Genomic DNA, 22,149 nt, shown 5'->3' with positions numbered 1-22,149 from the left:
CATTGAGACCTTCTCAAAAAACGTCTTGCAAAATGGATGAAGTATCAGTGTTTGCTGAGGTAATAAATGGCTTTTGATTTCAAAATATCACAGTTATGTTGTAAATCTGTACTTTTTGGATTTACTTAAAATTTTTGTCAAGGCACCCCAAACAAAGTATATGCCCCACAAGGCAAAGTTATTATTCTTCTGAAGGAATTGCTTTGACATCCAATGCATGATGTCCCATTGCAGTACAGACATTTGTTAGGAGCAGGAGATCAGTATTTGTAGTGCTGGAGTTAGGACTGGATTATGTGTAATCTAATTAAGGAGGTTGCTAACAATTTAAGGGGATTATAAGATTGGCCATTATCTGTGTGCTTATTTGATTAAAATAAATGCTTGCAGATTTAGCTGCCATACCTGTGCTCTGGTATTTGGGATCAGAAATCACATTTGGTTGGAAGTAGAAGAAACAAACAACAACAAAACTTCGTGGTTTAATTCTGTTTCTGTGATGAGTTCAATACAATGTCTACTCCCTAATTAATTCTCACTGAATTGCAGTGGACTTTGTCATTAAAAGCCCTTTTGAAAAAAGGTTTTTTTTAGGGGAGGGAAGACTGTTTTTTAAAATAATATACAGTCAATCTAAAAATTCATTATTTAGGTGCTGGGCAAAGACAGTTATTCAATAGGATTTGCCTTCGCTCAGGGCTGAGGCTTTGTCTGTAACTTTGCAATTTAGGTCTGGTGTCACTTAATGAAGCTTCCCAGATTTCTTGTTTGAAAAATGTCCAACTCTGTGTGATTGAGAGTTTCATCTCATTGTAGAGCCAAGATCCCAGAGAATAAAATCCCAGAGGATAAAGGTTTTTCTTCTTCTTCTTCCTTACACTCCACTTTGGATCCTTCCACCTCTACTTCCTGAGGGCACCCAACTCTCCTGAGCCTGAAGAACTTTTTATTAGAAGTTTGGTTGAATTCAGACTTTCTGTGAAAGCAGTTCAGATCCTTAGAGGTCATCACAAGAGTCGTTCTCGCCCTCAGGACGAGCTGGGCACTCTCCTTCTCAGAGCATATCCCAGCATCCCAGCCACAATATTGTACACACAGTTTGATGAGAGAAAGGAACCTGTTAGGGAATTTGTTGTTTTAGGCATCCTTATATTTCCAGTGAGAAAGAAACAGCAAAAGTATAAAAAGGCATCTCCTTTTCTCCCTGAAAATACAAAACTTGCACCTGCCCTCAGAGCCTGACTGAGGGTGACCTGCCTGTATACGTAGGCAGCTATAAATCATTGCATGAACACCACTGGTAATTCCATATTTAGAGAACAAATGATTCCTAGTTTCCCTTTCCACAGGTTACATTCAAGGTGGAAATAGTATTTTTAATCTCCTCTTTAAAAGAAAAAAAAAGAGAGAATAGACAACATTTTGCAATCTGAACTGACATGTGGCTTTGGGTTTTTGACATTTATGCCTTATTTGTATATTCCTTTTCAACCTTCTCCAGCTGCTACTGCATAAATCTTGCACATTTTTTCCACTAACTGTATGGATGGAGAAGACGAATTAGGAAGTTCAGCTTCTTTCTCAGTGCCTGTTTTTAGGAGTTTTTAAAGTAATCCAGGATTTGAAACTGGCCTTGGCGGATTTTTTTCAATAAGGTAGCTTTTATCAAGTGTCTGCCCTTTCTTGTAGTTGTGAACATGGTACAAAGCAATAGCTCCTAGGAAGTGGCAGGGTGACTTTTCAGCTGTAAAGGCCGAAGTTGTTCTCACAGTAGCACTATCATGCCCTCAGGGGTAGTGATGTTGGCCACGATCCTGCAAGGAGCTGCAGCTGCCAGGCTCCCAGGTGGCTCCTGCAGATCCTCAGGCTGGCTGGGCCATGCTGCTGTGTTGCAGCACCAGCACAGCATGTCCAGTGCTGCTCAACCCCTCCTCCCCGAGCTCTCCCACCTCTGGCCATAGATGGTGGCAGCCAACATCTCAGTGTGGAGGCCATGCCGGGAGCAGCAAGGATTGTCCATGGTGCAAATTCTGTGTTAGCCACAAGCCAAGATCCCTTTGCTCCCTTAGCTTTTCATAAACCAGACCCAAGAAATGACAGCTACCTGTTGGGTACAGGGTAGAGAGATTAAGAACAGAAGCATAACTTAATCTTTAAAGTAACTTGAAGCAGGACATAATCAGGTTGTTGCATAATTATTTTCCTCATTCCTCAAACTCAACTCATTGTATGTTGTTTTAATAGTACAAATGCACTGTGCACTGTAAAAGTTAAGGAAAATTGATGAGAATGTAAAGAAACTTACAGCATTAGGAACGCTTTTCACAAAATGCTCTATTAATAGTAAGCAGTTGTTAATGTGACTTTCTCTCAGATGTACAGTTAGCAGGGTTGTAGGGCTAGTTTTTACCACTGAGCTTTTAAATAGCTTGTAGCTGTTAAATGGAATTAGGCCAATTATTAGCAAGCTGGATATAGTCACTGCATTCTTCTCCTTCCATTTTTGTAGTAACAATTCATCTTGCTTTAGCTCCATGCCTTCCTCCAGCTACCCGAGGTGATCACTCAGCCAAGCTGTAGGTGGTGTGACCAGTTGCTTGAATACATTCAGTGGTTAAATATATTCTGTTCTAAAATGGGCAGGATAATGGTGATTTAATGAAAACATCTCAGCAGCAGCATTTGTAAAGATACAGGAATTTTCTTATGACTCTAATGGTTATGTCTAGCATTTTTATCTGTGCTGTTAGAGCTCTGCTTGATGTTATTACTTTCATCTCGTAATTTCCAAGGCAGATGATCATATACAGATATTTACCTGGTACTGTTTTTCATTAATAGCTCTGGAGTGTGTTGTGCATGGGAATAAGAAGGATAACCTGTCTGCTCTAGACTACAATTAGGGAAGCCCTAATAAATTCTGGTGCCTGGCATGAGCAAGTTTGGGAAGAACAAGGTTTGATTCCTTCCCATTGAAGGTGAACCGTTGCTGTGTCGCTGTGCTTTGCTAAAGGGAAGGCAACAGGTATGAATTCACCCTCTGGAATGATGGGTGAAGTGGTTCTGCTGGGTGTTTGGGGGTTAAATGCTGGAAGGATGTCAATTCTCATCCTTCTGTCCTTAACTCCTCAGCCATTGATTTTGGCCTGTTGTGTAAGTTTTCTTGCCTTGAACATTGACAAGGTAATATCCTATGTCAGTAACTCTGAGAATAAGGTGATGAACCCTGCAGCAGCCCAGCACATCAAAGGATTACTCACAGAGTTGTGTCCAGCATGACCCTTACCTTTAGTGAAACATGTCCTTCACACAAGGTAAAGGTATGAGTGCACTGGTAAAGCTGGGACAAGGAGTGCAGAAATGATCTGTCACCACACTTCATAAACTGCAGTAAGGTAAAAGAAATTGTTCCAGGTGTTCTGCAAGGTCAGCATTAAGAGTTTATTTTTTCCACTGTGCAGGAAGCTGCTTGCCTTCCTGACTTTTCCATAGAAATATTTTTCTGTTTCCTTAGTTTGCACAGATGGCATACTTCAGGTTTTACATGCAATCCCAGAAAGCTTCTTCTCTGGTAGGATGGTTGTCAGGAGCCCTCATATTCCTTGAATGAGTGTTACCTGTAGAAACTTCAGATGCTGTCTATGTCTTGGAGCCTCCAAGATATTCTCATGAGACCCGTGATCCTGTGATTCAAATGTCAATCCTTGATGCTACTGCCATTCTCCTGTTTAACCCCAGCACTCACTCGGACTCCAGCCATGTCAATTCTCCTGGCCATGTCAACACCTGACAAGCATGACAGGTGTAAGCAAACAGATAGATTCTCGTTTTGCTCAGGATTCTAACATGCTGTTCCTTTAATTTACACGTCAGCAAAATGTGTAAATGAAAGCAAAAATTCACAGGTCTGAAAGCAGTAAGAAACATGCATGAGTGCTTTTTCTGGCCAGGAGCATTCACCACCCTAAAGAATTCACTGTTCTTCATCTGGGTTTTCAAGAGAGTATTACCATCCTCTTTGGGGAATCATCTGGCTTGATTTTAGGCCTGAGAACTTTTGGCAGCAAGTTCTCTTGCACTGAGTTTGGACTGGTGCCACAGGTAAACACAAACTTCTCGTGACTTCCTCTTCAGTCTGGTTTTTTACCTTTGTTTCTCCCATTTGAGGATTTTCTGCTTTCTCTTTTGTAGAAACCTCCAGTCAAACTGGTTTTTCCTTTTTGGCAGTCACCATAACAGATTTATTATTCCAAACCACTTCCACCAGAGTAAGTGATGTTCAATTTCCAACAACCATTGCTGTTTCTAACCTGGATTTGGCATTCTCCAGGTCTCTCAGTACTTGGTGAATTTGTGTACACTAGGAAGATATCTACAGTGCAACCATATTTGAAAACAAAACCATCAACCACAATGTGTAAGTTGCGCTGAAGTAATTTTCCATTATGAGAGCAAGATAAACTTGTAAGCAACAGGGGAAGCTCTTATTTGCAACATCCAGTGCAAATACATTTTGTTAACTTTTGAAATCCCCTGGCAATGCTGTGGTACGTATCTGGTGCTTGTAAACCTAATGCATGTTATAGCTTTGAGTATTATCAAGGCTTTTCCCCACAGCTCAGCTTTTCTGAACATAAAAGTCCAAGTCCTTTTTAGGAGTTCACCAGAAGAAATGGAGGTGAGGTCTTCTATGTACTTTAGGTAGTGGGACATAAACCCAGTGTTTTGATCTGTTATTCTGTCAAAAGGCACATTTTGCAGGTCCTGATGGGACAGCTGCATTCTCCCCACGTGTCTCATCTGATGTTTCAGGTATTCTCAACTTCCCTTCCAGCACCAGTCTGTGTAGTTGCTGGAAGATGCTAAACAGTTGTTTCATTCAGACAGTGGATAAAGAGATCCTAATCTGCCATACATGAGCTCACAAAGAAGTCAGGATCCAGATTTCTCTGGATACCACAATATGAGCTTTCTGTTTTCAGGTTTTTATCTTTGGGTCCTCTATTCAAAATTGCATTTATGACTGCAGAATGTGCTCTGTGTAGCCTTTACATTGCAGAACTCAAATCTGTATCTGTATAAACACTCCATGGGTGTATCAATATGCACATAACAATTGCCTGCCTAGGATTATCCACTCACAAGGAAGAAGATAACACTGAATTTACTGGATTCAAACTGGACAGAAGGAGGGTCTGCATGTGCTAGTCTAAGCTTCAGATTTTATCAGTGCTTCATTCTTAGTCTGTGTTTTGCAGTGGCTCCACCACTTGCACCCCTGGGAATAAAACGTCTGAACACACGCAGTAGAAAAATAATGTCGCTTTTAAAATAAGTAAATAAATTACCTTTCTTCTTTATTCTCTCTTTGCCTGTCATCTTCCCTGTTCTCTGAGATCCCATGTGGCAGAAGTTGCAGATGATGAGTCTCATTTCTGCTGGAGCCTGTTAACCTTTCTATGTGAATGACAGTTTTCCAGATTTAGGTCTTAGTCAGTGTTTATGTTAAGAAGAGGGTTAATGATGATCCCCATAGGCCTCTCGCTCGGAAAGCAAAAACATCTGCTTAGCCAAGAAGTGGTTAGTTTGCTAAATTTAGAAGGAAGAAATGCATTTCCCAAAATTTGCACTGCTTCTTAACAAATTTAGGGAACCAGTGGGGGCAAGCAGTTATGGAAGTCATACTGTTTATTCATTTTTTAGTTTAGTTCACATATTTTCAGTTAAAAGTGAGATGGTTCTTACTAAACAGAAGGGGGGTATTACTCATATATCTGAAACATTTAATGCAATTCAAGTCTTTGTGCATTTGTTTAGGTTAATAGCTGGACACATACCAAAGCCTGTTAAGCTTAGAGATGTTCTGCAGTACGTGCTTAGTGGTGGAGAAAGTGAGTTTGAAATAGATGTCTGCTGGGAAACTCCCTTAACCAAACCCATAGACCAGGAGAACTACAAGTTTTGGCCATCTTGCCATCTCCTCACCAAATGTGCCCCCAGTTGCGACCAGCAGTCTGGCTCCTTGCAGGAGAAGGTCACCTCATGAATGGTGTATGAGCCCTTGGTTGCAGCCATCATCATCTGTCTTTGCTCTTGGTGTCTTGGCCAAAGGTGCCATCAGTCAATAGGGTTCAACCTGGGCTTCTCCCGCTTTGTGCGATGGTGAGGGAGCATTAATGGCTGCTACCAGTAAAGCCTCTCATGACAGCAGTGCTCCTGATGACTTCATGGCAGTGACAAAACGGGATGGATTATGTGCTCCCAGTCATGTTTGTGCAGCAAACTTGGGTGCCCAGGAGAGGTCACCATCGGTGGCCCGAGACCCTCCCAGTCTTGTTGCCTCTCTCCCTCTGGAGAAAGCACAGTGGCTGGTGCTGCTCTAGGGAAGCACACAGTTTTGCTAAAGGCTGTGCAATCCTCTCACTTGTCCGTGGAACCCAGCAGGCTGGTGGTGACCCGGCTCCAGCCGCTGCATCCCCCCCGGCCGAGCAGAGGGCAGGGCAGATGCTTTGAACCGCAGATCCTTAAGCTTCCCTGGGCGGAAAAGGAGCTGGCGGTTTTCAGGCATGACTGTACTTTGCTCTCCCTCTTGGCATCCTGTTTAACCTTTTCATCTCCTGACACAGCAGGCTCTCCTTGCTGGCGATCTGGGAGGTGCGGATGGGTGAAGGATAAATCCCACCGGTTTCTGGTCATCCCCACGCAGCCCTTTGCCGGCCCCGGGCAGCGCAGCATGAGCTCTGCTGGGAGCCTGGCGGGCCGTGGGCGAGTACGAGAGTGAACACTGGAAAAAGGGGATGAGCAAGGTAAATTCAGGAGATCTTTGCTAAATTCATGTTTTACCTGTGTTAGAGCAAAAACCTCACGGCGAGACCCAGCAGAGCCTCACTCCGCCTGCGGACACGCTCCGGGGAAGGGGTGGGCAGAGAAGGCAAGGAAAAGGAAGGGAGCGGGAGCCGGGCAGAGAGCGCCCCCTCCCGGCTGTCGCCGCCCGTGTGCCACCGCCCGTGTGTCGCCGCCCGTGTCACCGCGGCTGGAGGGACGCGGGGAGCGGGATCGCGATGAAACAGAGCCTCTGTACAGCCGCGAGCACCCAGGGCACGGAGCAGGTGCCAGAGCCGTGTGACAAGCACATCAGCCATCCGTGGGTTCCCAACCCTGCTGGAGGCGTGCTCTGTTCCAGCAGCATCTTCAGTACTCGCGTGTCTGTTTTGGGTGTTCTGTTCCATAACAGCGACAACTGGTGGTTCAAAATTGGGGCACAGCACCCATGAGCCAGGGTGGGTCCCAAACAGGTCTGGTTCTCCCTGTTCTCCCTCTTCCCTCTGCCCTGCTGTGCCCTCTCACCAATGCTGGCTCCTGGTGGGAAGTGGCTGCAGAGCGCTGTGGAGGGAGACAAGGGGAGTTCTCCTCTAGCACGTGGAAGCTGTATTTAAAGTACAGTGATGATTTAAATTCAGCAGCAAAATCGTTAGCCACTAAATTTTGCCAAGCCTTCCAAGGGATTTCTGCTGATATTTTCAGCAAATGACTTGGGAAAATGAATCCTTTAGGGGTTAGAATATTACTGGAGGCTGTTTTCATTGTGTCTTTCTCAGTTACCTAGAAATACATCAGGACAGTGTGAGTTTGCTTGAAGCCCAGCCTTAGAGCCTAAGGTATTGAGGTATTCTCGAAAACAAAAATCTGCAGTTTCCTGTTTCAAATGTTGGTGGAAGAATTAACAAGATTGTAATGGCTTAGCTGATTAAAAAAAAATATACGGAGGGAGGGAGAAGGGAGGAAAGAGTGCAATAAATATGTTGGTCTTGAGAACTGCAGCAGAAACTAAAAAGAAAAAAAAAAGTCTTTTCCATTTCACCTCCCTAGAGACTTGGGGTGTGTGTTTTTCTTGCAAAGCATCTGCCTCACCTGTGACTTCATATCCAAGGAGAGTGGAATTAAAAGTCCTAGTGCTGATTCCATATACATACATATATATAGTTATTTGAGCCTGACTGAGATGTTTGCAAAGCTCTTAATGGTCCATCTGAATTGTAAAGGTTTGCTGACCCCACAACTTACCTGAAGATAGTTTTGAGATTCTTCACTTAAAACCTTTAAGATTTGCCACAATACCTTTTCCTTTTAAAGAGACAAGCATTTTGAATGGGTTTGATTTCTTGTTTTCCTTGGGAATATTTTAATGTGGGGCCATTGAAATGTTCGGGTGAGAGCATAAAATGGTTGAAGTAGATCAAGGGTTATTAAAATGCCTAGTTGGTTGTATTGATCTGTGATTTAGCACTTCAATTTTCCAATTCTTTGGATGTTTAAATATGCTCTCATAAATACAGCATGGGTTTTCTGTCAATCATATATTCTCAAGACACGATTTTTCTTTTAATTGTCATTTTGTTTGTGGAGTCAGAATATCTACACAGAGCTGTGTAGTGATTTATTTAGTGAGAAAAGAATTTTCATGTACAATTACCTCCTCTTTATTTGTGCATTTATGAATCCCTTTTTCAGAAATTCTTAAATAGCTGCTACTGCTGCTCAAATTGCCATGGTTTTTAAAGAGAATAATGCTTATTGATAGTTCCCACATGCACTGGCAGGCACATCTAAAACCTGTACTTTTGTGTTCACAGCTTGCATAATATAAAATTTAGAGATTGCTTGTCAAACTAAGTGTCAGCTGAGTTTCCTAGGAAACTCACTGAAGATATTTATAAAACTACAGATCAGCTTAATAATAGATATAATAATGTCAGTAGCTCATTATTTTTTTTAACTTTATTGGTCCATTTTAGTTTGCTTTAATTTGTTGCTAAACCAAACCACTGCATTTTCAACCAGTGCAGAAGAGACCTTCCTTCCAATAACTTGCCTAATTAAATTAAGAGGTAGTTTCTGCTATTCCATGTAAGGAAATATAAAACACCCTATGCAAAATTAAAAAGAATATAAATGTCATATTAATTATCTGACTGAATCCTTTATAAGTAAAACCACAATTGTGAAATATAAATGTTAATATTATATCATGTTACTGTTTTATTCACTGTTGACTTGTATGTGTGAATTTGAAGTTCATTGCACATGCATGCAAAACAGTCACTGCAGAATTAACATAAATCCTGAGCATGGGTTTCTATAGAAGCTAGATAAATAGAAGACCTGTCAGTATTGTAAAAAGGCATGATTCTGTGAAAATAATTACATCCCTGAGTGGAAAAAAAAAGTATCTAAAAAGAGAGTAAGTGATACTTAGTGTCCATTTTTATTCATTCTTCTGTTACTATGTTTTCCTCGCACTGATTCTTGGCGTGGAGACATCAGCATTGCCGCAGTTGATGTTTTTGTACTTTGGGTTCTTTAAATGGAAATTTCAGTCATGTAAATTCAAAATTTGCTGATCTGAAAATATATATATGTATGAAATTATCTATATTTTGTCAGAACATAATTATTCAAGACAATTAGGATTAGGTGAAGTTAACATTCTCTAGAAAGCAGTTTAGAAAAGTAATTTCAGGTTTCCCATTTTACTATGGTAATAGGAATGAAGTTAGTGTGTTTGGAGATGAGGCAGTACTGACTCCTTATCTCATCTGGAATCCATTTCTTGTACCCAGTATGTACATTTGCCTGTCAGGACTATTTTTTGATGCTTTGCTAATTAGCCAAGCAAGGAGTTCATGTGAGGGATATTCAAGAACTGATTTTTCTTTTGAAAAACTAAGAGTGTAGCTGTCTCTGTTCCTCTAAGAAATCTCATTGCACACTTAACGATGTCATTGCAGAAGAAATCTTAGGAAGCCTCTCCATCACACACTAAAAAGGTTAATTTCCTATAAAGATACAAAATTTATCCCAATCCTAATAGTAGCTGCATGTGGATTTATTGGATGCTTGTGATACCGTTCCAGCTTGTTACAGCAAGGTGGCAAGTAAAACCTTGTAAGTCATTGCATTTATTTTAATATGGCTTACATGAAGACAGAAACCTTACAAGCATAAAATGGCACAGCTGCTGTGTCAAATGATATTTTTTAAGCATGTGATATTTGTCAGAGCTGTCTCTCTCTTAGCTGTGGTGTTGCAGTTTAGGGGATTCAAAACTGGTCTTTCTACTGGGAGGAGGTGGAAGGTGACTTCAGCTCATAGGTATGACATCAAATTGGGAGACTTGCCTCTTTCCCAGCCTGCCATGGATTGTGTGTAGTGTAACTGCATTACTCCTCACTCTTCTGTTCCTTACTATAATTTGCCTGTTTGAAAGTGCTAACAAGCAAGAACCTCCCTTAAGTACTTGTATAGGTGAGAAAGGGGTGAGTTAGCAGTTAATACTGTGTTGCACCATTTTGGTAAGTTCTGCCAGAATGATAGTGATATTGTGGAGATAAGATGTATTGTTTCTGATTTATACAGCAACTTCACAAGACATGTTTCTACAAAAAAAAACCAATTCACACTGTCTTACAAGGTTTGTGATGGAGTTGTATTTGTGCACAAACACTGACTTCAGTCCACACTCTTTAGTAGATCCCTTTCTATGTCAGACATAGTCTGTACTTTGGAACAGAGTTTGAAGAACAACCATGTTAAGGAAAGTTGCTCTGATCAGGAAGTTTCAGCCTGGAGGCATTTTTGCTTTGGGCTTTTTTGCCTTCTTTTTTTTCATGTTCTGTGCTGCAAGCATGAGGTGAGAGTTCTCTTGGTGGTAGGTGTGTCACTTAAAAATGCATCGCTCTGTTCTGGCCTCTGCATGGACCATGGGATAAATTAAGTTAAACTTTGCTCAGTCTAGGTGATGACAATCTTCTGACCAAAAGGTTCAGCCTGAATAACACTGCTTTCCCATGGTGACTGTAGCTGACTATGAAAATGTACTTTTATATCCTCATATAAATTTATAGGGCTTTTGGCAAGGAAGAAGGATTTGTGAAATGATGCTTTTTCTTCAGAGTTTTTTCCATATAGTTTTGCTAACAGGCACCCATTGGGTTGTGCTAAACAGTGATTTTATTTTTTTTTAACCCTGTGCTTAGCTATCACACCTTGATCATCCAGACAGAGAAGCTGGATATTTTAACTGTAGATACTGCATTTTGTTTCCCTGCTAACAATGGAGGTTTGAAAAGGAAAAACATTTTAAGTGAATATATATGCAGTGTATTTTCTTTTCCTTTCAGTTCATATCCGTGGGAAACTGCTATGAGAATTACAAACAGCTTTTAGGGGGCTATTTTTTCAACTGGCCAGTGTGTGTGACCTTTGTGTTAACAGTGAATTACATTTTAAGTCAAGAGTTCACTGGTTTTTTTCTTTCTTTCCCACTGCAATTAAGTGGGACACATATTCTATGTGCACACTCAAGTAAAATTGGGGAAAACTTGCCTTTTGATAAAGAAGTCTTGATAATATTGTAGTGGGATATGTCAGCCAATGGGATATTCACTGCCCAATACCAAACAACAATGTAGAAATTCAAGAAAGCTTCTAAGTCATACAGGCAGTCTGGGGAAAATGAGCCAGCTGGGCTCAGAGGAGATCTAAGAAATGGGTGGAAGCAAGAGAGGAGAACCTGCCTCTTTTAGCAATAAATATAAAATCACATTTTTATGTCTGTAAGTGCTGCCATTCTAACACATATTAGGAAAGAATTAAAGCTTGGAAAATCTTTTAAATAATCATAGAATGTAGTTTTCTCCTGTTTTCTGGTTCTCTTATCTCTTGCCCTTCCCTGCAGCTTTCTTTCTCTCCATGCATGTCACTGAGTTTTGGTGACATAAAGAATCAGATTCATTAACTTCCTTTTTTTTTTTGCTTTAGTTGCAGTGTTGGAGGGCAGCAAGTCAGTCCAAAGCTTTTTGTATATACCAACAAGCATTTCTGCTAACGCCACTGAGACCATAATTAACATAACATTATACTTGATCAACATTATACTAAATAAAGGCACCCTTTTGCCACATTTTCTATATTAAATCCCAAAATATTTTTTAAGTCTTAACAGCCATAAAATGTTATGATCTGTGGTTAGTAGTAGTATTTTTTAGTGGACCTCACAAAATTGTAACATTTTTACTGCATTTTGAACCACAGGTGAGTACTGCATAATGGTAACTTTGAAAGTGCTGTATTGAAACACAGTCTGGGTAAAATGTTTGTTTGGCTTATAAAATATAACCTTGAGCAATATATGGAAATAATCAGGCTCCTAACTTTACCATTCAAGTTGTGTTTTACTTCTCAGCAGGACTGTAAACTAGAAAAGGTAGTGAAATGTCTTTTACTAGACAGTATTGTACATATCTAAGTGCGTGTTTATTTTTCTTCCAGCTTTTTAGAAAGAATTGACAGCGTCAGCATGGATGACTACACACCCACAGATCAGGTTAGTAAAAATAATGGGGTAGGGTCTGAACTAAGACTGACATTCATCTGGATTTTCTGTCTAATTTATTTTAGTCCCTAGTGCAGCTGAAATAAGACATATGGCAGAATAGCAAAACATGGTCTAGCAGTTTAAGTAATGGATATTAAAGAAGAAGAGGCATTTTGGTGGTGCACACTTGTCTTTTACTGTTGTAACATCTAGGTCTGTGATTCTAGATCCATTTTGTCTTCTTGTTTCCCATTTTGTGTCCCACAAAAACAAGGTGAATGGAAAAAAGAACAGAAAGCATAAATGTAAAAAGTTATGGTTTCCCTCACCAGCCTTTGGTACAGAGAAGCAATGCTTTATTTCAGTGCTGGAGGTGGCCCCAGAGGGACACTTCCCATGTCTATCAGAAGGGTCCTTCACAGGCAAAAGCTTGCAGTGAATAAGGTGTCCAGATCCAGGGGAGAGCACCAGTGGCAGCAGCAGAGCTTGCACACTTCTCTGCAGGCCTGCAGATTCCTTCTTTGCAGGCTGTGCCCATCTCCTGTGGGTAGCACAGTTTCCATTCAAGCCTTATTTGCAAGACTATACATTTTTTTCCCAGATCCTGTGGTACATCTTGATGGAGTGCTCTAATGGCAAACACGTTCATGTTAAGGCTGAACTGGTGCAATCCTGAAGTAAGGAGGGGCTTCACCATATTGCCTGGCTCCAGCTGCCTTCCCTGAGCTCAGGCTGTGTGCTTTCCTTTGCTGTCTCTTCAGCAAACATTCTGAAATTGTTATTTTTCAGTGCTGCTATCCCACTGTCATTTAGCAGTCTCAGCCAAGATTGTGGGCCATGCCATAAACTCCAAATACAGATGGCAGAAGAGAATCCCTGCACTGGATAACTCAGTCTAACAATGCAAGGCATATAACAGGTGGATGCCCTTAAAAAGAAGGCAGAGTTGTCAAATCTCACTGAGCAATTAGGGAGTGAAATTCAGAGAAATGAGGTGACTTGCACGAGATCACCCAAGGCAGCATGCAGAGAAGAGCCTCTTCCTTCAGACCTAGTTTGGGTCCATAACCACAAGCATGTCCTATAGTCTACCCAATATAGGATCAATAATTCAAGCACTCAGGACATTTTCAGACCAAAGGAATTAGCACTGGGGTTTGCTCCCTCTAGATCTCATTGTTTTAGCATCAAGATCACGCACCTGGAGAGAAAAATCAGTGAAGAAAATCCTCATTTTTGCTTTCATTATTTACATTAGTGTTTGCCTGTTTGTTCCTGGGAGGCCCTTCTCTACCTGAAGTAGTCTTTCATCATCTAGAAAATTTTCCTGATATTTCCTTTGGGGAGAAATGTCTTGAAAGATCAGAAAAGGCCATTTGTATTTGGCAGGTGGAAAATTTGCTCTGAGAGGGGGATTCTGCTTTTGTTTTTGTTTTTGTCCTGTTGTGTGTATCAGTTGCCTTGCTGAATTAGCTGGTAAAAATCACTTGTTTCTTCTCTTCCCTTGCTTTCTGCTTTTTGGATTGGTTTTTTGGGGTTTTTTTTTGCACCATAACAAAGTCAGCAAGTGACAGAAAATTACAGAAGTGTATAAAATAACTAAACATATTAAATAAGTGGCCTTCAGCTGAATGCATGCAGCTGTCAAAGCAGCCAAGGTTTGCCTTGGCTACCAGAAGCAGTACATGGTAGGGTAGGGAAAAAAGGCAAGCTGAACCCGCACTCTGCACCACTGACTGCCTCCTTCCATCTAGGAAGGGGGCATCACAAATTGCTTTTACCTACTCCCCTTGAGAATTCAGGAAATTATTATTTTTTAATTATTAAAGGAGAGTTGGTTAAGTTGTAAAGTATTGCTAGTTTAAAAAATAGGAAAGAAATGCCATATTTCTGCACGACCTAAATTCTGTTCCCTTGTGCTCTGTAACAGAGCTTTAATTACTCAGTCACAAGCTATTATTTCGATAGGATTCCTGTCTCATTCAGTACAAAAGAGGGCAGAGTTAAGGTTGCCTGGGCAACTGTAAATCTGGAGTTTTCTAACATTTGAATACTTGACTTTACAACATGAATAACATTTTTCTTAGTTTTATGTAACTTCAGAATTCATTATCCTCATGACATACCAAGGTGTATAACCATCAAGAACAGGTTTCAGTGGGCAGTAAGGAGAACATAGATGGGGTCTCCTGCTTTCTGAGTGTACAAACCAAATGCAGTGATCATTATTAAGTTTATTTACCATGTCAGTACAGACAAATGCAGATTTACCAACAGGTCTGATTGAACTTTCATTAAATGAAACATTTAAGACTTTTCATGGAAAATAATATTCCAAGCTTTTAAGAACAAAATTAGGTTAGAAAAAAGCCCTTACTAATCAGCTTCTCTGTTCTCATTTCCAGGACCTATTAAGATGCAGAGTGTTGACATCAGGGATTTTTGAAACAAGATTTCAAGTAGATAAAGTAAATTTCCAGTAAGTCTGTTAGTAATGATTTATGAATATCATACTCATTTTTAATAGCTTCATTCAGATGTCTCTGTTCATGTATGCATGGTGTAGCAGGCTTAGGATGGGAGTGGGTGGTTTTTTGTTGTTTGATTTGGCTTTTCAGCTCTCCTTCCAGAGGTCCTAGTAAAATTACCTCATACTTTGCAAAAATAGCTTTAATTAGTTACATGTATTAGCAATGCTCTTTAGTAGGGTTGTGTGTGGCTTCTTGTAAAAACTGGTGCATTGGTGTAGCACTATAAAATCATAAAATACCTTTGGGGATGAGAGCTCACAGAAGTCAATGGGAATCATCTCTTCTTCCAGAGGGCTGCAATCTCTGTGTTTGTCAAAGTTTGCTGTGTGTCTAAAACACCCACAGGCAGACTGGCTTCTCTCACCACTTCTTGCCCAGAAGGGTGGCAGTGCTCACGGGGCTGAGCTGCCTCATGTCCTCCTCCATACAGAGCTGCCCTTTCCCCACCACCCTACAAAATATCCCAAAACCTGTACTTGTTTATAGTACAGTATTACATGCCACATGCACTGCTGTGGACTGGAAAGGCCAGCACTTGTCCTTGAAGAGTGTATTTCTCATTTTATGGGTTCAGTAGCCTTCTCCTGGCAGAGCAGGGCAGGTGGAGCAGTGCAGCTGTCTCTGACATGCAGTGCAGCATCAGCAGGTCTTTCTCCTCTTCAGGCAGTATTTTACTGCTCCTGTCCTTGGGGCTGTCGGATTTTTAAACTGAACCCTCGTGCTGTGCTTGCTTGGTGTGATTTTTCCTAGTGCACATAAGTGATATAACATCCTATGGCTTTTTAACAGCATGTTTGATGTAGGTGGCCAGAGAGATGAGAGAAGAAAGTGGATCCAATGCTTTAATGGTAAGTAAAAACATTCTGTGTTTTATTTTAAACTTACTCTCTGAGGTGTGAGCAGCTCGGTGTTCATACCCACACACAGTACCTCACTAGCACAGAGGTCCAGTGTTACAGATAACTTTTTTCTGGTATTTTTGGCTGATTGGTGAGTAATGGTGGTGTTACCCTGAGGAGTATGTACTGGGATAACAGAGATGTTCTATTCTCTCTCCTTTCTTTCCTTCTTTCTTTTGTGTGTTCTGCCCAGATGTCACAGCTATCATCTTCGTTGTGGCTTGCAGTAGCTACAACATGGTAATAAGGGAAGACAATAACACAAACAGACTACGGGAATCCCTGGACCTTTTCAAAAGTATCTGGAATAATAGGTAAAACAAACCTCATTTCCCACCCATCTTCCCCAGCTCAACTCCTTTCAAATTAGGAGTTCCCTTGCTGTAGGCTCAGATTGTTTATTCAGAAAATAGCCAGGTTGGGCCAGGTCTCAGAGTGCCCCCAGGGTGACACCCCTCCCTGGCAGGGGCTGTGGCAGAGGGACAGTGCACGTGGCATTTCACCCCTCCTGCCAAATGATGCAGGGCATGGGAACAGCTTGGAAAGGGCAAGTCCCCCACCCCGGGCTGGCTGCTGCAAGGGAGGCAGGAGAGACCCTCTCCTGGCATCACTCTGCTGCTTGCCTGAGACCAAGATCCTCTGAGGAACATTTGATCTCCCCCTCCAAAGCAGCAGCAGGAGCAGCTCCCTGTGCTTGTTCCTTATGCTGCTCTTGTAAGGGTCAGCTCTGAGAGCACAGGGTACCTCTGCCTTGGGAGGTGATGCTGCACACCTAACCTGACTGGAACTGCCATTAAATTGCCACAGTGCCTGTAAATTGTAGGTACATAGCCAAATAGCAACACAAATGGGCTCCTGGTAGAGAACAAGTAAAAACAATGTGCAAAATAAGGTGATGAAGTTTTCAGCACATACCTGTGAGGATGCTCTGCACTGAGAAGTGATTGAAGGTAGAGTGAAGGAGGAATGTTAACTGCACATCCCAAGGCACATTGTCACAGTGATGGATTAATTGGGGAAGAAAAGAGACATTATTTTCTTTCCATTCATCAGGTGTCATACAGGCCACCCTAAAAGATGGGATAACTGTGTGGATGAACAGTAGCTTAGAGCAGTCTGAGGGAGGGAGCTTTCTAGCCTTTTTTTTTCTTTTTTTGTTTTTCTTTATCACAACCAAATAAAGCAGATAGTAATGTCTGGTTGTGAACTGTGGTGCTTCTAGAAAATGTCATCAGTTTCCTAATTTGATAACTAAAAGACAATTTAGAAAAAAATTTTGAAAACTGTTCCCTTTAGCAATGTCCACTGCAGTTTTTATAAATGTATTTACTGACCTTAGAAATATAGCCATTGTTCTGCACAGGTGCAGACCAATCAAAACAATCATTTAGGTCATCTTTTTTTTTTCTGTTGAAGCAGGTTCTACACTATTTCACTCTCTGTTCACACAGGGATAGCCAGTAAGTTTCCTATCAATATGATAGGTTTTTGTTGAATAACATGTCAGAGATAACACAAACATTTGGTTTGTTTTTGACAGGTGGTTACGGACCATTTCTATCATTTTATTCTTGAATAAACAAGACATGCTGGCTGAAAAAGTCTTGGCAGGGAAATCAAAAATTGAAGATTACTTTCCTGAATACGCGCATTATACTGTACCTGAGGATGGTAAGGTTTCTCCCCGTGCTGGGTTGGACCTGCTGGCATGGCCCAGCCCATAGCTCCTCTCCCTGTCTGTCTGTCTGTCTTTCACACACTTTCCCAAGCACACACTGTTCCTTGACATGAGCTGCTGGTCGGGTAAGGAGCATGCCAGCAGCATGGAGCTCACAGGCACCCCAGTGTGGATGGGGTCTGAAGGGGTTCCAGCTCCACAGCACCTGCCCTCCCCTTTTGGGAGGAACCACCAGTCCCAGGACAGAAAAGCAGCCACGTCTCCCCCCCTTTCCAGATGCTTCTGCCTGGGCCTCCCACTGTGCTGAACTTTGTTGGGGATTCATGAGACTTATTTTGCAGCCATTCTGCATCCTCCAATACTGTAAATTTCAGTTTTTGAAATACTGATGGGAAGCCCAGCAGACCAGTAAGGGAGCTTTAATGGAGGAAAACCACATCAGTACATAGGAAGAGAGCTGTGGTGATAGAGTGATCAGTTTCTTATCTTCAAGAAGTGCAATGGTTCCTGCACCACATAACATATTGCAGAGGTAAACTCTGGTATTATGCCAGGCAAAGATCTCCCCACAGATCTCAGGTCTGTCTAGCAAAAGTGGTAAAACTTTCACTTTCTGACCACTCACCTCTGCCCTACCCAAGTGATGTCCCTGGCGTGGTGCTTGCAGCCACCTGTTGGAGCAGGCTTTCATTCTCCACCAACCACCACCCACAGCCTTGGTCACAGAGGTGAAGATGGTGATTATTTATTTTCAGCCTTCACTGAGGTCTGAAACTTCATGAGTGTGATTCTGAGTTTCAGGTATAGAGGGTAAATGAACTATCCTAAAATCTGAGTTCATCTGGCATCTCTTTTGTAATGGTAAGGGTTTTCAGAAGAAATCTTATCTCCATCACCCAAATTTCCCCTTCTTAAACATGCACCACATAGACAGAGATTGAGTGAATTTTCAGCAGTTTTTTATAATAAGCCAATTGTCAGGAAAAACTAGCTTTTGGTATTTCTCAGAGGGATTTCACAGTGGGTATCTAGAGTGATCCAGAATATTCGCACATGAAACAGCTCTCTATTTTTAACCTGTAGTTGTTCACTTATTCTTCAGTTTCAGCTGACATTATTTAAGGGCAGCAGCACTGAATTCCAATATGCTGTTGATTGTGCTGCTGCTCTATTTTTACCCCCAGCACTATGGATGAAAAATACATTTCCATATTCTGATAAATTCTGGCCTTTACAATGTTATGTTTAGGAGCATCTGATTTTGGTATCCTAGATGATAGATAACACTGAAAGGAAATAAATAGGTTATCTCTTCACTGCATTGTTACTGAGAGTAAGTACAGTCATTGCATGGCCTAGATAATGACAACTTCATCTGCTGACAAACAGTTAATATTGAGCAACAAGTCTCCTGCTCAACAAGAATTTAATCCAAGATGCCTTGATGGACAATATATCTGAAGTATTCTGCTGAATTGGGGCCTGGAATTAAAATACATTTATATATATATCAAAAGGTCTGTCAATGCTATCATTTATTCCAAGTGTAATCTTGAACTAACCATTTTTAAACTCACATTCCTGCCTGCAGAAGCTTTTTTCAGGAGACACTGTTCTGCTGCAGAAATTGAACAGCTCAGCTGCTTTTCCTAGTGATATTTTCTGATAAAAGCTAAACCCCAACTCCCACTTGCTTTATATCTATATGAACAAGCTGTGGATGTGAGTAAGCCTTTTTGTGATATGACCAATGACATTGTTGCAATGATTTCAGCAATTTTCAGGTTCCTAAAATATGTTGTTCGCATAGTCCGGTTTTACTGACTTAATTTTAGAATTACCTACTGGGAATCTCCTCTAGTATTTAACATTGCAATTTCTCTACTGGAGGGCTACTTATTTCTTATTAAATCTTTTGTTACAAATACATGATTATTTGGTTTTTGTGTTTCTGATGTCATTTGTTTTTAATTGAACAGCAATACCAGATGCAGGAGAAGACCCCAAAGTCACAAGAGCCAAGTTCTTCATCCGGGATGAGTTTTTAGTGAGTAATTTTCATCTTATGTGTGATTCTATCATAGGAAATACTGACAGATGGCATAGTTTATTTAGGGAAAAATGGGATGGGATTTTGCAGAAAGCTAGAAGGAGAGGACAACGTCTGGCAATTCCCTAGTTCTTTTCAGCTGCCCTTCTTGCAGAACCTTCCTCAGTGCTGCACTTTTTTATGCCCATTTTATATAAAGTCACCTGCCATGCTAATTGTCACACAGTAAGTGCTAGTGCTTAGAATGGTCACGTAGAATCCATGCATAAACAAGTAGACTTTTTTACTTTTATCCTGCATTCCTTCAAGGAGTTTGGCAGTGATCAGCTGACGGCGGGAATTTTAAAAAGGAAAAAAAAAGGCAGATTTTATGATTTTATGCTTCAATAAGATTTCTGGTTTGACATTTAGGAGGTTTACCTCACCTTTGGACTGGTGTCATGGCTCTACTGAAGCATCATGATAAAGTTTCCTTGTCTAGTCACATTTTTCTTGCAATTAACGTTTCCTCTCCAGCTGGAGTGAAGAAGTGCAGTTTACATTTCGAAGGTGAAAGCAGTTGTCAGGCACACAATCACAGCCCAGCCCTGCTGTCGGAGAGTGTAATCCAGTATCACTTGTGGCTTCACTCATTCTCAGTTGTTCCCACAGTGCAGAGCAGCACCAGAGACCAGAACCAAAGCTCATCCATCATGCCCTACTGGTAGAAACTATATGTGTGTGTTTGAGACAACAAATTGAGTCGTTAGAATTAAGAATTTTGAAGTCATTATGCATTTACGAGCATTGTAAGGATTTACAGCTGCTGACGCACCAAGAAAGAAGCAATTTACTGTATTCACACTTTGGGGATTTCCAGTTGCTGCCTTAGCCTTCCAGATCCTGAGGGGAAATGTCAGATTGTGCTGTGTTAACGTAAGAGTTACCAAAAAAAATCCCTTCATGGCAAATCTCTCCTGTGGTGATGCTGGAATCCTGTGAAGCAGGTGATGATATCCAGTCTGGAAGGAGAAGGACTCTGAGGGATGAGTTACAGGGAAATTAGGGTGAAACTCCCCACCTTTATCTACTTTCATGATTTAAGAACATACATTGAGGGCGAGGTCCTTACCTGCCATGACTCCCTGGCATTACAGAAGGAGGCCACCTGTGAAGCAGGGAGGGGAGGGGGCGTAGGCACTGCAGCCACCCAGGAAACCCCTGTGGGTGCTGGGGGCAAGGGAAGCTCTGATGCTGGGGCCAGCACTTGCCAGACACTCCTTGGGGCTCACCAGGCATGGGGCCAGAGCAGCTTCTCCCTCATTGCCCTGCAACTGCTGCAGGTTTGGCAGAGAGCATCTCCTCTGTAACACGTCTGTCTCCTGGCTCAGTGCTCTGAGTAACGTGGCCGTGCCTGGAGAGGGCAATGTGGGAGAGGGCCAACTGGAACCACTTCCAGTTCCATGGGGTCAGGCACAAAAGGCTGAGGTTTCAGAGAGGAAGTGATAAGAGGCACAGGAGAAATACAGACTAACATCTCATGGCCTTAGCCAGGTGCCAGGAAGAAAAGGCCTGTATGTTCTACCTGTGTCTGCCTTGGCTTTGCTTTATACTTTCTTCCCCAAGTTTCTTGATTTATGACGTTTTCCTTGTCCCACTCTGTTAAATTTTCAGGCATGGTTCAGAGAAGCCTGTGTTTATTATGCTTTATTGTGATTTTTATCATGGTAGTAGGTCTGCATAAACCATGGATATGTGTGACAGTCAGCACCATGGTGCTGCACCCCTTAAAACTGCCTGGCTGTAGGAATGGTAGTGGCAAATTAAAAGCCTGTAATTTGAGGAATTTTAGTAGGAGGTTAAAAATTTACCACATTTCCAATAACTATTGCTACATAAGATAGATTAGAAAGGCAAAAGATGTCAGCTCCTGGCTTTAGGGCTGGTGTGGGGGCTGTGGCCCCTCAGAGTTGGGCAGCAGGCTGGGATCCCTTGGATTTCAGTCAGGGAGCAGCATGGGAGGGGTGGCTGGGATTGGGCCTGCACCTCAGGGCTGGGCTGGCAAGGGCATCTCCCTGTCCTGGAAGTGCATCTTGTGGGAAATCCTCTGTCATTCAGCTTGGGCACATCCTTTCTTCTCCTAGACTTTTCCTGGAGGCAGTGTGCCTTTGTGCTCCTGGGTGAGGCTGCTCCCCAGCCCTGTTCTGGTGCTCTGCACACAGGGCTCTCCAGCTGCTGATGTTTAGTTTGAATACATCCCCAGTGTGAATACACCTCTGTTAGAACAGTGGCATGGCCCCTCTGGTTCCTGTCCTGCTGGTTTTACAAAACCTGAATCTGGGAGGTGAAGGAGCTGCTGCTCAAACACACAGGCCAGGAGTCCTCAAATTTGCATGTCATCCTGACCCCTGCAGTGTAGGGATGCCAGTATTAAATATTCCTGCCTGGAAAGCAAATGTTCTTTCATCAGTGTCCCAGGGGATTTTTTTCCCCTGTGAACTGATGCTGAGTAACACACTACTTTTCAAAGTGAGTGTCAAGTAGGGGTAACAATTCTGCATTTGTCTTCAAATGAGAGGACTGCAAGAGCTGTCACATGAAAAAAACAGACAGCCCCCTAATATTTTGAAAATACA

The 22,149-nt window shown here is 41.8% G+C and overlaps 1 protein-coding gene across 2 annotated transcripts in view; it reads left to right on the top strand.

The window, feature by feature from the left end:
- GNAL (G protein subunit alpha L) overlaps positions 1 to 22,149 on the top strand; it is a 178,982-nt gene that overhangs the window by 154,100 nt on the left and 2,733 nt on the right. For both annotated transcript variants that reach the window (XM_058801834.1, XM_058801843.1), the window contains exons 6-11: positions 12,331 to 12,385; positions 14,782 to 14,855; positions 15,697 to 15,755; positions 16,000 to 16,120; positions 17,347 to 17,477; positions 19,464 to 19,531. In XM_058801834.1, the coding sequence (XP_058657817.1) occupies positions 12,331 to 12,385; positions 14,782 to 14,855; positions 15,697 to 15,755; positions 16,000 to 16,120; positions 17,347 to 17,477; positions 19,464 to 19,531 (508 nt within the window). The remainder of the gene's footprint in view (positions 1 to 12,330; positions 12,386 to 14,781; positions 14,856 to 15,696; positions 15,756 to 15,999; positions 16,121 to 17,346; positions 17,478 to 19,463; positions 19,532 to 22,149) is intronic.

This window comes from Ammospiza caudacuta, chromosome 1 (genome assembly GCF_027887145.1).
Source record: "Ammospiza caudacuta isolate bAmmCau1 chromosome 1, bAmmCau1.pri, whole genome shotgun sequence".
Taxonomy (NCBI): Eukaryota; Metazoa; Chordata; class Aves; order Passeriformes; family Passerellidae; genus Ammospiza; species Ammospiza caudacuta.
Note: the sequence above shows the minus strand (reverse complement) of the source record. Positions and strands in the feature narration are given on the sequence as shown.